The sequence below is a fragment of the Gymnoscopelus microlampas genome (genome assembly GCF_963454915.1).
Source record: "Gymnoscopelus microlampas genome assembly, chromosome: 10".
NCBI classification, from domain to species: Eukaryota; Metazoa; Chordata; class Actinopteri; order Myctophiformes; family Myctophidae; genus Gymnoscopelus; species Gymnoscopelus microlampas.
Window position 1 is genome coordinate 17092642 of NC_139947.1, and position 19257 is coordinate 17111898.

The 19257-nt window shown below is 42.9% G+C and overlaps 1 protein-coding gene across 1 annotated transcript in view; it reads left to right on the top strand.

Annotated features, from left to right (window-relative positions):
- plxnd1 (plexin D1) overlaps positions 1 to 19257 on the top strand; it is a 115366-nt gene that overhangs the window by 85614 nt on the left and 10495 nt on the right. The window contains exons 29-35 of the mRNA XM_084069745.1: positions 96 to 159; positions 2643 to 2677; positions 3488 to 3592; positions 4464 to 4627; positions 5271 to 5418; positions 13214 to 13354; positions 13525 to 13599. Coding sequence (XP_083925871.1) covers positions 96 to 159; positions 2643 to 2677; positions 3488 to 3592; positions 4464 to 4627; positions 5271 to 5418; positions 13214 to 13354; positions 13525 to 13599 — 732 coding nt within the window. The remainder of the gene's footprint in view (positions 1 to 95; positions 160 to 2642; positions 2678 to 3487; positions 3593 to 4463; positions 4628 to 5270; positions 5419 to 13213; positions 13355 to 13524; positions 13600 to 19257) is intronic.

A 19257-nucleotide genomic window follows, 5' to 3' on the forward strand; every position in this document is an offset into this window, starting at 1 on the left:
GCTCACCCCTGACCCCATGACCCCTGTCCTCTCTCTCTCATTCTCTCTCTCTTTCTCTCTCTCTCTCTCACACACTGTCTCTCTCCACCCTCCAGATCCCAGAGGGCGCGTCATTTGCCATGAGCATGAAAGACAAGCGAGAGAATACCCTGGGGAGAGGTACGACACACACACACACACACACACACACACACACACACACACACACACACACACACACACACACACACACACACACACACACACACACACACACACACACACACACACACACACGCTGTCACCATGTCACCCACACTTAAATACACTTAGATAAACACACACACTCCCTCGATCACAGGAAACCGCACATAGCACACTCCATCTTGTGAACGTGATACGGTCATACAAACACACACGTGTAACCACAGACGCACACGCACTCGGATGGCCTCAACACGACGTAGACGCATAAACACACTCACACTTAATCAGTCACAACACATCTAGTGCGCTCCCATGTGCGCTACCGCAGCCCCATTCTTTATGGCATATTTCAATGTTGAAGATGTATTCCGTTAACAAATGTCAACTTATGGGGAAATATAAGACACCAGTTGACCCACTGAGCAGCCTGAAAATCACACACAACAGAAGAGAATGGAATGGAATACAGTAAAATCCTGAGAGTTAATTTAAATCTGTAGGGGAGGGTAGTGTTACTAGTGTATACTTGGGGGAAAAAACACATCACTCACGACTATAGAATGGGCCATGTTGCTTGAGAACTGAAAAGTATATAGTTTATGAGAAGGAAGTGCTGCTCCATTGAAGAATGCAATGCAAGTTTCTTTTGATAAAAAAAAGGCAAGTGTTCGGTCAGGTGACCTACCTTGGAGGCAAAGCCCTGGCCCATAACTCTGAGAGTGTACAAATGGAAACTAAAGCCCAGTCCACACCAATGATTCGGCAATGCAACAAGTTGCAAGTGCAACCACTTGCAACCATTTGCAACAGTATCTCAAAACTGCACCAACCTGCAACGGATCAATTCAGACCGCTGCAACTGGTTGGAAGAATCATTAGTGTGGACTGGGCTTAAGAGTTAATGGTCCATTTGGCAAAATTTCTACACGCTCAACCTTCAACTTCAACTTCAACTTTACAGGTGTAAAAAAGTGGGTGAAATATTTTACGGGCCAAATGGAGTGACGGGTCCATTTGGCTCCATTTGTACACTCTCAGTTAAATGAACACACGGAGGATTTTGCAGTGTACGGCCCTTAATGGCTTTATCCATTTCTGTCAGGGGTCTTGCCTCGTGTAATCAGTACCAGACCAGAGCTCAGTTCTAGTCAGGTCCTGTCCATCAACAACTCTCGCTCTCATTCATACCGGGCCAAGAACCCGGCCAACCTGGGTTAAACCTGGCCGTGAGCTCAAAGCAGCCGGCAGGCCTAATGGGGCCGCAGTGCTTCCCAAGTTAATATAAAACACCTTCCTGTCCGCCTGTGATCAGTGGAGAGGGTCTGGACAGAGGCCTGCTGGGATGCCAGCATCACTGGCACAGCCAAGCCCGTAATGAGAGTTTGGGTCTGGCTGGTGCTCTGTTTGTGTTTGTGTGTGTATTAGGTCTGTGTGTAAGTGTAAAGACTGGGTTTTTATGTGTAAGCCGGGGAATATACAGTACATACTATATTGGGGCACAAAATATCCTGATCAGCGAGTCCCTGGTTTGATTCCTGGGTGGCCAGAACATTTGCTCTATCTCAGTGGTTCTCAAACTTTTTCATGTCAAGAACCCCCAAATTGAATCGAAAGACGTTGTGAAAATTATAGTAATGATAATGATAATATAAGATTTTCAAAAAATAGCAGATCTACAAGCTCACAGCGCGTGAGCTTGTAGATCTGCTATTTTTTAATGGCCAAAGCATAAAATGTGGTTAAAGTGGTTCGAAATTATTGTGATGCTTTATTGAGAGTTTTTCTGGGGACCCCCTGGAAACCCCCCCCAAGGACCTCACTTTGAGAACCACTGCTGTATGTCATCCCCATAATCTCTCCCCGTATTTCCTGTCTCTCTCAATTGTCAAATAAAGGCTTCAAAATTCCACAAACATGAAAAAAATAATGTTAAAAAGAAAGAATATGCATATTTAGGCCTGCATGCAAATGTACGTATGGATGAAGGGTGTGTGTTTCTGTGTTTATGTTTATGTTTAGAAAGCCAGCGAGGTTTTAACCCTCTCCCCTAACGATACCCAGGCATTACTCTCTCATTACGTTGGCTCCAGAGCCAATCATAGTCTCATAGTGTTTCTGTCTCTCCCTAATCTCCCCCCCTTACTTTTCTCCTCGCCTTTCACTCGTAATCTTTCTCTTTCATTCCAGCAGACGGCCCCTCCACCCCCGCCCCCCCCATCCACCTTAATCACTTTCTCTCTCGCATGCACACTATCTCCCTCTCCCTCCCCTTCAGTCTGCCTATTTTCTTTTCTCTCCTCTATCTGTCACACGGCCGCCCCCCCTCCTCCTCCTCCGCCTCCTCTCCTCTCTCTCTGTCCTCCTGTCTCGTCTCAATTCTCTCTCACCTCCACCTCCACTGATTGCTCATTGTTTCATGATGTATGTTGTTCTCTCTGTCTCCCTCTCTCTTTTAGCCAAAGACCTGGACACGGAGAAGTATGTTCATTTGGTGAGTTTCTTTTAGTGTTACACACTTCCTCACAGACAATCAGAACACTCATGTTGTCATGGGCGGTGCCGGGGCCTGGAAGTTATTATTGCGGCAGGTTTCTCCCCTGCATGCGCCCGGTGTCAGTCGTTTTGGAGCTCGCCCGGGACGACGGAGGGAATGGGGGTGAGCAGAGGTGAATCAGGAAAGCTGCTGAGGGGACATGACAGCGCTAATGCCGCTTAAGCTCTTTTATAAAAGTCAACCCGAGATATGGGCCCTTTGACTTTAGAATAATGAGTTCCACTGGAACACGTTTCTCTTCGTGCCGTTCTTTTTTAAGGAATAGGAGGAATATTTTTTCCTTTCTTTTATTCTTGCTTTCTTTGTTTCTTTCAATATTTTTTCTTGCTCTCTTGCTCTCTTGCTCTGTCTCTCATTCTTTCATTCTCTTTCTTTCTGTCTTTCCTTCTTTCTTTCTTTCTGTCTTTCTTTCTTTCTTTCTTTCTTTCTATCTTTCTGTCAAACCACTATTTAGACACGCATGAGCATGACAGACACATGATACACATGATGTACGGCAAAAAAAAAACGAATTTCCCCTTTCCAAATCCCAGCACTTCCCTAAATTCCATATGTTATTCAGAACAAAAACAAAAAAAAACCCTGACTTGGTCTCTTGGATCACATGTCTGATGCAAGCGCCACGAGACTCCATTCTCCAAATCGACAAAGCAGACGCTATAGAGACACAAAGGCATTCATTTAGCTCCTGGTGAGGCGGTGTATTGATCGATACCGTGTGCTGTGCTCTGGCCTCTGGTGTCACAGGTGCTGCCTAATGACGAGCTGTCGGAACACAAGCGCTCACACCGGACGAGCCACCGCAAGAAGGTGCTGCCTGAGATCTACCTGACACGCCTACTGTCCACCAAGGTGAACACACACTCACGCCCCAGTCACACCCCCAATGGGTACCACACACTTAAGGGCCATTTGGGTCCATTTGGATCCAGTGTTCATTTTAACCCATTAAGGCCGATTCGACAATCAGTAGTATGCCTTACTAGCATTTAGCAGTAAATGCCTTTTAAATCAGTAGTTCTCACTTATCACACAAGATATTTCTAAAATGTTCAAAAATAGCAGATGTACAAGCTCGCAGCATGGCACTAAGTGACACGCTGTGAGCTTGTATATGTGCTATTATTTGAATAGCCAACACTACTCTAAAATGACAAAGATTCTTTCCCGGTTTTAATGGGTTTTTAACTAAGACTTCACTTAATTGCACACTGGGGATGTTACTGTGCATAGTAGACATTAGCTATCAGAAATATTACAGTTAGAGTTAATCACTTCACAACCTACCTTTTTTTAACGGCGGTCCCCCAGGGGTCTATATTTGGAGCCTCTTATATTTCCCCCTCCACACCAAATCGCTTCACCGAAGGTAGCTGATCTACAAGCTCACAACGTGTAGCTACTATTTTCATCAATGTTCATCTATTATTACATGCTCAGAATAGGGATGCTAGGCTTCATGTGGTTAAGCCCTACTCTATAGCAGATCTACAAGGTCACAACATGTCGCGATGTGAGCTTGCAGATATGCTATTTCACTATTTGTCGGCCATGATGACAAGCTCAAAATAGGGACGCCAGGTTTAAAGTGGTTCGAATTTCATCCCATTCTGCCACACTATCACCCAACCTCCTACGTTTTCACAGCACTTACCTTACAGTTGCTTGTTGTTTCCGTGTCGGCTTCCGTTGCTTCAATCCCGTCGATGTTGTTCCTTCACAGGGAACGTTGCAGAAGTTCCTGGATGACTTGTTCCAAGCCATCCTCAGCATCCCTCCTGACCGCCCCCCGTTTGCGGTCAAGTACTTCTTTGACTTCTTGGAGGAGCAGGCTGCCAAACGGGGGATCTCGGACCCAGACACGCTGCACATCTGGAAGACCAACAGGTGAGAGGCAGACGCTATAGTGTAGCAACAAAAGTCTGGCAAGTAAGTCTTGCGTAGCCACTAGCCAGACATGCTGAGATTTACACAAGACTATCTGGCAAGTGAGAATAGGCTCTATGCACAGCAGCCATATTGGAAAGAAATTGGGCCTCTTCCTTACTTCCTTCGCAGGTCTCACCAATTATACTAATTAAGGCTCTGTTTCATTTAGTGTAGCACAGTTCTCAAACCTTTTAATTTCAAGGACCCCCATAACTAAGAGTGTACACATTTTGTACACACACCTGTAAGGGGCCATTTGGACCAATTTCTTTCCAATATGGCTGCTGTGCATAGAGCTTATGTCCGGGACTGACTTTACCACTGAAGCCCTGTGCACTTTGTTGTATGGCCGCTGTCGGCTCACACAATGTCCAAATGCTTCCGCCTAAAATGCCCCCGCACTTCCGTTTCGTCTTTGTCTACTGCAAATCAAATTAGTATACAGCTTGCTACTTTGCGAGTTAGCGGAAAGGGAAATTCTAAAGATATTAGAAGATATATTAAAGATATTTTAAAGTATATCTTCGTGAACGTAAAGTGGATTGAGTGGTTAAAGTGGGTTCACTGGCTGTCACCTTACATCCGGCCCTTTCTTTTGCAGTTTACCTCTGCGTTTCTGGGTGAACATTCTGAAGAATCCTCAGTTTGTGTTTGACATCGACAAGACGGACCACATGGACGCCTGTCTGTCTGTCATCGCCCAGGCCTTCATAGACGCCTGCTCCGTCTCGGACTTGCAACTGGGCAAGGTGAGATGCACACGAGCACGCACACACACACGCACACACACACACACACACACACACACACACACACACACACACACACACACACACGCACACATGCACGCATACACACACACACACACACACACACACACACACACACACACACACACACACACACACACACACACACACGCACACGCACACGCAACGTAAATCCACAAGTAAGAAGGCAAGCATGCACACATTCCCCTGCAAAGAGGCTATATATAATACTGTGTTTATACAGTATACATATAGATATATAGTGTATGTCCACTGTATAGATGGATAGACAGTCAGTCAGACAAACGAGAGTGTCCATAGTTCAAAGTCATAAATCTCTACATACTATAACAATAAAGCTCTAGATTTAGTGACACTGCATGCATGTGGTTTTATAAGTCTCTCCTAGCTTCCCCCCCTCCCCATCTGTCTCCTGAGTCCCATGTGAACCCTCATCCCCAAGAACTCAGCCTGTCAGCCCTGTCTACCTCTCCTCATGTTATTTCACCCCAGTCGGCTGATCCAAGGTCAGGAGCTACAGGGATCTCTTCTTCAAAGTGCTGTGTGTGTGTGTGTGTGTGTGTGTGTGTGTGTGTGTGTGTGTGTGTGTGTGTGTGTGTGTGTGTGTGTGTGTGTGTGTGTGTGTGTGTGTGTGTGTGTGTGTGTGTGTGTGTGTGTGTGTGTGTGTGTGTGTGTGCGTATGTGTGTATGTCTGTGCATGTGTATATCTGCGTGTGTGTGTGTGTGTGTGTGTGTGTGTGTGTGTGTGTGTGTGTGCGCGCGCGCATGCGGGTGTGCTTGTGTGTCTGACCGTCTGGACAATGTTCATTTGACTGTGTGTGTGTCTGATTGTGTCTCTCTATTTGCGTGCGCGCGCCGGCGTGTGTGTGTAATTGCATGTCAGTGTCCTCACTCTTCACAAATCCGTCTCATCCCTCAGACACTGTGACCCCACAGACACTGCGCTTCCTGTCTCTCTCTGACTGACTTCCTCCCTGGAGGAAGCCCAGGGCTCATCAAATAGTGCTCTCCTTTCACTGACAAACTCAAATGTTCATCACCACAAAACCGGCTAGACCAGTGGTTCCCAACCTTTTCTGGATCGGGGCCCACTTGAGAATCTCGAAAGCATTCGCAGCCCACCCATCTGACCACTTAACCTGGCAGCCTATCGGCCGTATGTTTTTTTGAAATATGTTTATTATTTTAATGATCAATCAATCAATTGTGTTCCGGCTTAGATCAATGGAACTAACGTAGTATACTTTACGTTCATAATTATCCACAAGGGCAGTATCATGGTCAGTATCATGTTAGTATCATGGTCAGTATGATGGTCAGTATCATGGTCAGTATCATGGTCAGTATAATGTCAGTGTCATGGTCAGTGTCATGTTAGTATCATGGTCAGTATCATGGTCAGTATAATGTCAGTATGATGGTCAGTATCATGGTCAGTATCATGGTCAGTATAATGTCAGTATCATGGTCAGTGTCATGTTAGTATCATGGTCAGTATCATGGTCAGTATAATGTCAGTATCATGGTCAGTATCATGTTAGTATCATGTTAGTATCATGGTCAGTCAGTATGATGGTCAGTATGATGGTCAGTATCATGGTCAGTGTCATGTTAGTATCATGTTAGTATCATGGTCAGTATGATGGTCAGTATCATGGTCAGTATGATTGTCAGTATCATGGTCAGTATAATGACAGTGTCATGATCAGTGTAATGTCAGTATAATGTCAGTATCATGATCAGTGTAATGTCAGTATAATGTCAGTATATTGAGTATAATGTCAGTATCATGATCGGTGTAATATCAGTATAATGTCAGTATCATGATCAGTGTAATGTCAGTATAATGTCAGTATCATGATCAGTGTAATGTCAGTATAATGTCAGTATCATGTCAGTATCATGGTCAGTAGTATCATGGTCAGTATCATGACAGTATCATGGTCATATCACAATGACACAATGACATATCGTCATTGTCAGGAGGAAACCAGTGTAGCTATTATTTAGTCACAAGCTCTTGTTAATACTTTTCATGGTTAAATATTTATAAAACCCACAGACACACTTTGGGCATGTCATTATACTGCATGTCATCATTATACTGCATGTCATCATTATACTGCATGTCATTATACTGCAGGAGAAGATTGTCTTGGGTTTCGCTATTTTGTGCGACACACGATTTGCGATCAAATCAGGCATTAATTTATGAAAAAACATAAAAAGATGAAATATGCAGATACAAGGTTTCTGCCCGACAGCGATGATATGCATGCATACTGTATGCATGACTTCAAGGTTTTTGTCCCATGCGTTTGCAATACAGCCGTGGCAACATTGCAGGCAACTTCGTCGTATCACAAGTTTACAGGCTCAGTCCATGGTTTTGATGTTTCAAAAAAAATTCATAAGTATAGAGAAAAGAGAAGGACAAACGAAACGGAGTCGCATGACATGACACCATGTATTAACATATATTTGAAATAAAATTGCTAAGTTGTGGTATTATCAAACATAATTGTAAAAGACAGTCTACATTTCCCTGAAGGAAATGCATGTATTTAATTAAAGTCTGACCAGAAACGAGGATAAAACATATCCCCACCGGCCATAAAGATGAATGACCAGAGAGGGGGATATCAAAAGCAGATCCATGGACAACCTAACCCTGGTCACATGTACATAAAATACAGCTGGTAGCAGCATTATAGACAGTGAAATGATTGTACTTCAAGCTTCCTCCACTTCCTCAAGTTTCCTCACAATAAAATGAGAATAAAATAAAAGACTCCATCTCAGCATATGGGCTGCGTGACCTCTGCCCTAGCATTCCTGTGTCACTCCGCTGTCCTGTCATACAGTAAAGACAGCAGTAATGAGAAAAGAACAAAAACAAAAACATCACAAAACTTCCAGATGCGTTTCCTGTACTTTGCTCCGAGTGATTATGAACAATGCTTTTGCTTGTGTGCACGGTACTGTGCTGTAGGACATCGTGTGGGCAGGTTCTTCAATGTGGCCAGGACCGTAACTCATGGTAAAAGAGACTGGATTGTGGATAATTGGGGACAGTGGTGGCCTAAAGGTCAGAGGAGTATGCTTGTGGCCGGAAGGCTCCTGGTTCGATCACCCTGACTGGCAGGAAAACATCTATGTGGTGAATGAGCAACACTCACCCCTCCCTCAGTACCCACTGTTGAAGTGCCTTTGAGAAAGACACTGATCCCTACTGCTCCAGTGGAGCTGCTCAGTGACCAACAATATATTTTGAGCTGCCAGCGCCTTTCTGCCATGCATGTCTATGGTAAAGACGCACCGGAGCGCTTTTCTTCTTTTCAGCAGCCGAAACATTGTGCTTCAGTGCTCTCGGCGTCCAGCGTTTTTTTTGGGGGGGCTGACCACTCTGGGCTCCTCAACCAGAAACTTATTATATAGAGATGAACACCATTGATCAATGTCTTTCCTCCTGCAGAGGGTTGGGGAGCCACCTCTTTTTTCTTGTGTCTTACTCACTGCATGTGTAGTGCTCTGGACATGATATCCAAAGCACTCCTCCGTTCATAAAACAATTGCTTTGAACTAAGATTGTAGTTTTGGTGGTGCAGAGGTAAAGTTCCTGTCCAACACTATGGGAGCTAGGAGTTTGAATACTCTGCGGTGCCTCTGGCTTGGCCAAGCATCCATACAAGAGCAGTTGGCCATGTTCGTGGGAGGGAAGCCAGGAGGGGAGGGGAGGGTGATCTTTGTAGCTGTACCAGCGACTGCAGTGCCTGTCAGTGAGGGGTGTTTAGCGGTGAGGAGTAGGGTGGAGGCGCTACGCCCTCCCAGTGGGGGCTCCTCACTGGCAGGATGAGAGCCAGTAGGGGCAGCAGTGACAAGGCTGCCAAGAAGTGTGTGGGGAATTTGGGATTTGGTATAACCACTAAAAATAACGAGAAAAGAATAATTGGCAACTCAAAAAAAGAAAAAAAACTGTGGTTTTAAAGGGCAGTTCCCAGGTGTTAATGTGTATAACTGTATAACTGTATGACATGATACAATATTAATGCTTAGTGAACCTACTTGCATTAGTAATAGCAAAGTGTACTTGTGTGCGTGCGTGCGTGCGTGTGTGTGTGTATGTGTGTGTACTTACTTGTGAGGGCCTTAATGCCCCTACAAGTACAATTTGAGAAATAGACATTGTGAAGACAATTTTCCTGGTCCTCACAACGGAAATGTTGTTTTATGTGTGATTTACGTGTGATTTTTTGATTTGTACTGTAGGCTTACAATTAGGAAAAGATTGCGGTTGGGATTAGGCATTTAGAAGTTTTAGAGGTTGCACTTATGCCTGATTTATACTTTGCTGCAGGCCGGTTTCACGTGGTGACAGAGTTAAAAATGGCATTCATAAAATCGCTTTTGATATCCTCACAAGTATAGTAATACAAACTGCATGTGTGTGAGTGTGTGCGTGCGTGCGTGTGAGCTGTGAGTTGTGTGTTTGTGAGAGTTGTGTGCACATTTCTGGCAGTTTGGTGACAGTCCCAGCACCAGGTCAGGACAGCGCAGAGTATGGGGTCTGGATTAGCCAGAGCTCGGCAGGGGCGGGAGAGAGGTGGGAAACTGCTGTTTCCACGGAAACCTTCTTATCTGGCCGGCTCCACGCACACACATGCAGCGTCCTGGGGTCACGGGGGGTTACAAGGCAGATGGACTAACCGCAGGAAGTGACCTTGCGGACAGGAAGAGAGGGTTCCCTATCAGGAGAAGTGACAGGGACTGGAGCTGCAGGCTCCCCAGCAACACAAAACATACAGGAAATATCCTCAGTGTTCATTTATACATTTGTAACTCTGAGAGTCTACAAATGGAATGCCTCAAGCAGAAAATAGTTATATAGAGATGAATGCCACTCATCAATGTCTTTTCTATGCAGAGGGTTGGAGAGACGCACCCACAATCACTGAGCAGAGGCTTCTTCCTGCACACTGGCTTCACTTAAAGGACAACTTTAGTTTTTTACAACCAAGGTTTATGTTTTAGATTGTAATTAAAGTAAATAAAATATGAGTGTTAGATTTTTTAAATGTACTGCTTTCTATAGTTTTAGCAATTTTCGCAATCTTTTTTACAGTGGGCGGGGGCATTCTGTCCGGTGGCTAAATATGTCTTTTTTTACACAATAACCTGTCGTTTTCTTTATTATTATTTACAGTAGCTCTTCTAGCCCCCAATAACTCACATCTGGCCATCAAAGACCACAGGACCTTTTTTATTGTGTAAAAAAGGCATATTTAGCCACCGGACAGAATGCCCCCGCCCACTGTAAAAAATATCGCAAAAATTACCAAAACTGTAGAAAGCAGTAAATGAAAAAAAAATAACACTCATCTTTTATTTACTTTAATTACAAGCTAAAATATAAACCTTGGTTGTAAAAAACTAAAGTTGTCCTTTAAACATTTTTTTAATTAAATACAGAACGTTTCGGTTTGGACTGAAACGTTGTTCTGTATTGCATAAACATTTTTGTAAGTGAAGTCTCTTTTGTCATGTCGGCTTTACTCTCCAACGCACCTGTGTATAAGTAGGTGTGCAAAATGACTTTTTCTATCAACGGTGTACGGGCAAACATACAAACATGTGTGCACACACGCTTTCTCTCTCTGTCACACACACACACACACACACAATTACGCACGCACGCACGCACGCACGCACGCGCACACACACACACACACACACACACACACACACACACACACACACACACACACACACACACACACACACACACACACACATGCAAAACATACAAACTCAAACACACATGCGAACATGCGATGGTGACACAAATAACTCATGACACATTGAAATATGAAGGTGCGCTGTAAGCACATCCACTGATGCTTAAAGCTGAGGCTGCCCATCTATTTTACCCTCCCGCTCTACAGTACGTGTCCTACTTTCTCGCCCACTCTCTGCCTCTCTATCTCACACAACACGCATGCGCGCACACTCACACACACACACACACACACACACACACACACACACACACACACACACACACACACACACACACACACACACACACACACACACACACACACACACACACACACACACACACACACACACACACACGTGGGGGCACATGTCCATACACAACTAAAACCTAAATCGTCACTGTTGGGTGGAAACCTTCTATATCCAAAACATGTTCCTTTTTATTATTAAAAAAGTAAAATAGTGAAAATAGCTGATCTACAAGCTCACTACATGTCGCTCCATGACATGTGAGCATGCAGATCTGCTGTTTTTCTCTACTTTTGTGTGACACTGTTGAATGATGAAGTAGGGCATTTATTTACAAAAAAAAAACAACAACGTTGAAATATGGAGATACAAGGTTTCTGCCGGACGGCAACGAAATCCATGGCCGCAACCTCTCAGCCCCACACAACGTTGCTTTGTGCTTGACTAAGCAGCAGCAGTGTGAGAGCTTGAAGTGACTCAGGAGACCAGTGGAGGTATGCAGGCCTATTGTTTTGACTGGAATGTTCTCTCACACTGTGTGGTTAGGAGGGCCTATTTAAGTTTCCTATTGTGAAGCGAGGAAGCCGTGCGTGATCCCCTCCCTCCATTGTGTTCGCTTCGGGGTGGTTCTGAACGCCTCGTCGAAGAAATAACATCCATGTCGAATATCTGAGTCTGGGCCTGGTACGTGCACGGTAAATTCCTATGTTAATTTAACTCAGAGAGTGCACAATTGTAACCAAATGGACCCTTACGGGCCTACAGTATTTGGTTCAGAGAGTGCTCAGAGGGTCCATTTGGAAAGAAAATTGCACTCTGCGTTAGATGAACACTGAGAATTTTACTGTGTACTGTATGACGTAGAAAATATATAAACGTATGATTGAAGGTGCACCCTCCTGCTGCTGCACGGGTACTTATTATACTGTACATGTATGTTTGTTATATCAGATTGCTATTTTAACTATCCCATTTTATTGATATTTTATTTAAAACATGCACCTTATGTACGTACATATTTGGTGTATCTTCTGCAATTTTTAACTGCCTCATTCCATTTCTATTTTAACTGCGCACCTTCTGTACATAATGTATATCATGCACCTGTTCCTCCTTTCTTGAAACTACAAATGATGGGAGCTTGTACGACATTGAATTTCTCCCCCCCCCCCCCGCCTGTAAACCTGTCATGTGACAGTTTTGAGCAAAGTTGAGTTGAGTTGAGATAAAAAATAAAAAAAACATCCAATTGGTATGGTAGTATGTTAATATAATATAAGTAACACATAGTTAGTTGTGGTTGGAGGTCGTCTTCCTACTTCCATTGAGACATGTAGGCCCTACCACTAGGACACCCTAGTGGTAGATAAGTAAGCTCACAACCGCAACATCTCCTTGGCCAAGCAGGGATGCCTGCTGCGTCGAACGGTAGATGTTGTGTCTCCCATGGGGAGACCCGGGTTTAGATCCCAAGTAGGACATTAAACTTGACACCTTGATTGTCTTTTGAACTACAGATTCGTCATAATCCTACCATCAACTCATTGGCACAGTGATAAATGATGCATGCAAAAGTCACAATCAAAGTGAGAAGTATTAGATGTCCAATGAGCAATGAAGTATTTTACTTTGAATTCAGACCCCAGGGTCAAAGTCGCCTAACTTTTCCAGATCATTGAGTGGTGGTTTTCATCATGATAAACAACATAATGTTTGTTTGTCTTAGGACTCTCCCACCAACAAGCTACTGTATGCCAAGGAGATCCCCGAGTACAAGAAGAGGGTGCAATGCTACTACCAGCAGATCCAGGAGATGGCGCCACTCAGCGAACAAGAGATGAACGCTCATCTGGCTGAGGAGTCTCGGGTGAGTGGGAGAGATAAAGGTATTATATCGATTTAAAATCGATGCCGCTGGAAACAGCAGCGAATGAGATGCGCTGGCTAAATATACAAGCCCTGTGTCTTGGTGTTTTCATCTTCATCCGTTTATGAGGATATATGGTATTGATATTTGCACTATTTTCCGTCCCACAGAAATACAGAAATGAATTCAACACAAACCTGGCCCTGACAGAGATCTACAAATATGCCAAGAAATACAGAAGCCAGGTAAGAATCCTCATTTCTCCCTTTCTATTTCCCTCCCCCCCTCTCTCTCTCTCTCTCTCTCTCCCTCCCTCTCTCTCTCTCTCTCTCTCTCTCTCTCTCTCTCTCTCTCTCTCTCTCTCTTATCTGGATTAGCAGTGTTACTCTTGTCTAAACTGGCCCCATCTTCACCCTTATCACCTGGTTCTATACCACAAGCTGTGTTCAGTTTCACAGTTGCAGATGGCAATCAGAGCATGACCATCTGTATGGGAGATCAGACGCATGTTGACGGAGCTAGCGCACAGTGGCGTGGAATTGCAAAATACAATAACAAAACTACCCAATCAGAGCCCTTGAACTTTTAATTGTTGAGAGTCAAATTTCCACAAGAATGCTTGAACTGCCCTTGAAGAACAAGAACAAGTAGAAACTCTAGCTGTGACTGATGTCTTACTTACGATTCTTTCAAGCTCCAGAGCCATGAAAAGGAGCCAAACCCATGGTCAGCCAAATCCCTTATGGTGGACCGTGACACCTTGATTGTCCTTTTAACTGTAGACGGGTCATACTCCTACTATCAAGTCATTGGCTGATCAATGATGCTTGCAAAAGTCACAATCAAAGTGAATAATGCCGGCAGTTGGCAGTATTTTGCACCAATTGTAGGTGTGAGATACAGGCCAGGTTGAACGGGAGGTATGACCAACATTACGTTAAGGGTATACAATAGTCAAAGTGATTTGTGATAAAAAGCTTATGTAACCCTTTCAAAATCAGTGAAAGATAAAAAGGACTTGACCTCAGATAAACGCTTTAGCTGGAAGAACAGCATTATTCTATTTATCCAATTTAAAATCACTGTCCATTTTGACGCCAAAGTTGGTTAAAGTGGGTTTTGTCGGTTTTTTGAAAGCATAAGTATGACTTTTTTTTAAATGTACAGTATCATTATCTTGTTGTTTTTACGTTACCTTGTCTGGCAATACCTCATCAGCTGTCTCTTCCAGTAGCAGGACAGAGGAAAGAGGAATGTAAAGTTACTCTAAAACCACATCTCCCGTTGCATTTTCATCTAACCTCCTTAAGCCTTCATAGAGTCCACACATCCTCTCCTCTTGCCCTTGTGACTCTTCTCTGTAGAGGTTTAGTCAGTGGTGACTGTGCTTTAATGGAGGGCCCTCATCATAACACCATTTAGCTGCTTTCCTCTGTCATGCTACTGTACTGGCACAGCCCTGGGGCTTAGACCGTGATTCACAGAGCTCCGTGAATGGCCTCTGATTGCCTATTCTCTCCCCTATAGCTCTGCTCTCTCCGCTTGGTAGCACACTGCCGCTAAGAGCCAGTAAATCCCACTGAGCTGGTGACAAACTATGAGGCATGAAAAACAGACCAGATGTGGGTTTTGTAAATAATGTGAAGAGGAGAGAAGCTTTTGTGGCGTGGAGGCATGAGAAGAGCTTGAAGCACTCCACTTAGTTTTTGAGCGCTCTTGTTCATTTTCTATGTCCAGGCAGGTGGCTGATTTCCTCCACTCTGGAGTGCATGAATGCTTGACAGCCAGTAAAAGTTATTGTCTCCGCCAGGCCGGATGGCTTAAGGCCAGATACTATGTTATGTTGTGTTAAAAACACCTCTACAAGGTTAAGTATTTCGTTCTCACTTGCATCTTCCATGCCAGCGTGGCACAAGAAGGAATGTCAGGGGTTTATAAACAGAAGGTTCTAGGTTCAAAACTAAAAAACAACTCAATAAAACAACTATGAAATCTAACTGCCGTGATTAAAGAGAACAGGTTCAAATGCCTCAATAGAAAGCTAAAATAGGCATCAAATCAAAGTGAGGTTAGTTCAAACAAACAAAAAAAAGTAGTATTTGAGGTTGAAGGGAAAGGTCACAGGTCAAAACATGAAAATCCATGAAATATAACTAAGAAACAAGAAAACACAACAGTTATTGTTAAAAAACAGATCTGTTGGAACATTTTTCTCTGTACCCAGATTTACTCTTTCATTGAGAGCAAACAGAGGGATGTTTAATGTCATCAAAATACAAATCCGTTATTGTCATATCTTATAGTCATTAAATAGAGTTTCATCTTCCATATCAGTGTGGCTCAGGAGATATACCAGGGATTCATAAGCTGAAGGTTTAGGCTTTGAAACGCCTTAATATGATTTTTCACTCTCAATCTAAAATCGAAGAGGTTGGTTAAGTATTGCATTCTTACGTGAGTTTTCCATGTTAGTGTGGCTCGAGGTATTATTCAGGGTTTTATAAATAAAAGGTTCAGGGATCAAACCTCATGAAGAACATTATCATCACTCTATCTAAATTCTAAAAGGTGGGTTGAATATTACATTCTCGGTTGCATCTTCAATGCCAGTGTACCTCAAACGTTAAATCAGTGGTTTATGAACCATAGCGTTAGTTCATGCAGGACACGGAAGTCGTGCACGCCAAAGCTGTAACCAGCAGTCAGTCAGCTGATGTGAACATCAGCTTTCTATTCCCCATTCACAGCCCAGCTGGTCATTACATCACACACTCATTTTCCAATCACAGCTCACGCTTGAGCAAAGAGGTTCCTATAAATACGGCTTCATATTCTCTAGGTCTTTCTTGGTTGCTGAACCAATGCATTTTGCTAGCTGCTGCGAGCTTCATCTGCTGCTCATCTACTGCTTTATGCGCTGCGCTAAACAAAGTACTACCAATCAACTCTAAATTGCCTGAAACGTACTCCTAACAGGTTTTTGGGGGGACGATTTTGGCCTCCACACTTAGTGATTTTTTCTGATTTAACTTTCGTTTCGGTAGTGGCACAAAAACGTTTCGGTAGTGACACAATGGTGAAAAAAAAGTTACTCCACTACAAAGTACTACCAATCAACTCTAAATTGCCTGAAACGTACTCCTAACAGGTTTTTGGGGGGACGATTTTGGCCTCCACACTTAGTGATTTTTTCGGATTTAACTTTCGTTTCGGTAGTGACACAAAAACGTTTCGGTAGTGACACAATGGTGAAAAAAAATTACTCCACTACAAAGTACTACCAATCAACTCTAAATTGCCTGAAACGTACTCCTAACAGGTTTTTGGGGGGACGATCTTGGCCTCCACACTTAGTCATTTTTTCGGATTTAACTTTCGTTTCGGTAGTGACACAAAAACGTTTCGGTAGTGACACAATGGTGAAAAAATAATTACTCCACTACAAAGTACCAATCAACTCTAAATTGCCTGAAACGTACTCCTAACAGGTTTTTGGGGGGACGATTTTGGCCTCCACACTTAGTGATTTTTTCGGATTTAACTTTCGTTTCGGTAGTGACAAACGTTTGTTTCGGTAGTGACACAATGGTGAAAAAAAAAATGTTCTAAGTCCAGAGCTCGATGAATGTTAGGGACCAAAAAAAAAAGTCACTACAAAGTACTACCAATCAACTCTAAATTGCCTGAAACGTACTCCTAACAGGTTTTTGGGTGGACGATTTTGGCCTCCACATTTAGTGATTTTTTCGGATTTAACTTTCGTTTCGGTAGTGACAAACTTTCGTTTCGGTAGTGACACAATGGTGAAAAAAAAATGTACTAAGTCCAGAGCTCGATGAATGAAACACTTAGTCCTACTAAGTCCAGAGCTCGATGAATGTTCCATTGCCGCATTGACAAGGCATTGGGCGCTTAAAGTTAAATATCTCCAAAACTACACATTATTTCAAAGAAAAAATCTCAAGCATGCATGTCCACAGTAAGGTGGAATTTTTGAACTGTGAATGGAGTTTCTAGGTGAAAGTGTTTTTTTGAGGTTCCAAAATCTGCCATCGACCTCCATTATAAATCTCTTAGCTTTTAAAGGAGTACTATTCTAAAACAATGAAACATTTCAAAGATCTCTTTTCAGGCAAACATGTCCATATTAGGATGAACATTTTAAAGTTTGAATGGGGTTTCTATTCTATATATGACATTTTGAATCATTACAGTCAGTTCACCTTCTTTTGGGTCTTGAGTCGAACCAATTACTCCCGCGGAGACATCAAATTTCTCTTTTGGGCCTTGAGTCTTGGGACTCAAGGCCCAAAAGAGAAATTTGATGTCTCCGCGGGAGTAATTGGTTCGACTCAAGACTCTTTTGGGTGTTGAGTCTTGGGACTCAAGACTCAAATCCTGGAAATCAAATCCTGGAAATGGCAAATCAGTATGTGTGGGATTTGAAGGTGCAAGAGTCAGGTAAAAGTTGGAAAAATGTCAAAGTTGGATTTGAACTGGGAACCTTCCAGTTGAAAGCCCTGTATCTTAACCACTGCACCACAGTGATTCTTACTGACTTTGTTCACTTGCGTGTTGTTCACTAAAAGATTAGATAAAGGTGCAGGAGTCAGGTAAAAGTTAAAAAAAAATTCTGTGTTGGATTTGAACCAGCAACCTTCTGGTTATAAGCCCTGTATCTCAATCACTGCACCACTGTAATTCATCCCAATTCTGTTCACATGCATGTTCTTCATTGAAAGGTTAGATAAAGGTGAACCATAAACGATTATTTAACGCCTTTCAAATAAACCATTATGCACAGAGCTGAGAAGTATACATCTGGATACAGTGTCTTCATATACATTCAAATTGAAGTAATCTTTAAAGATACGTTTTTTTTTAGATAAGTTAAAGTTACATTGTGATACATACTAAAGGCTGATGCCTGTATAATACATGAAACTATTCAAAATGTGCAAGTTAAAAATGCCAACGCAATGAGCAGGGCACAGCGGGGAATTGAACCCCATCCCAGTAAACCAGGAGCTCCATGCCTGTGCCTTCGTTTTGTGTTTTGTGTGTTTTCCTAGCAAAAAGGGAAAAAAACATGGTTCCCACCTTGAACACCAATCTTCACTGCAGAGAAGCAGCTCTTCACATGACTTTTCTTCTTTGACTTTGGGTGCGTTCGGAAATTGCGCACCGGAGCACACTCGCCTATTATTTTGTATTGGCCAGTGCTCTCAGTGCTGTATTTCCGAACGCACCCTATATCCTGAAAAGACAAAAAAGACAAAAAGTAGGAAAACATTTATGGGCCCTTTCGGATGTAGCTTTGTCAGTCCCACCCACACTTTTAATTAGTAGTAAACGTTTTTTATTTGAGAATAAAAGGAGATGTACAAGTAGCAATCATAGATAAAATCATGGATTGGATCAAAGACTGAATTGTGGGTACATCATTACAAATAAAGCATAAAAGGGCAAACAAACAACAAACATGCAGTCAAGTTAATTATTTAAAAGTCTGATCATGTAGGGGATGGCACTTTTTTTGTACCGCTCTGTTGTGCAGAAGGCCAGGTCTAGGTCATTTAACACATTGGGTGCCAGGTTTTTAAAAAAACAGAGTACACTGAGTGCCAGGGTTTTTTGACCATTTTTTAGGAGCCGAGATACAGGCTTTTGAAGTCATAAGTTAACCAGAAAATGGATTGGAGTCAAAATCTTCGGAAAATGATATCTCCTGGTGCTTAGAAGGTAAAAAAAAAAAAAAAATTGAAAAAAAAAATGTTTGAATTTTTTCTTTTTTTTTTCAAAAAACGTATATATACGGTTTTGGCACTCCGTGTAAGTATTGCAAAAAACGTATATATACGGTTTTGGCACCCAATGTGTTAAGAAGCGGGTTTGGCGTTGGC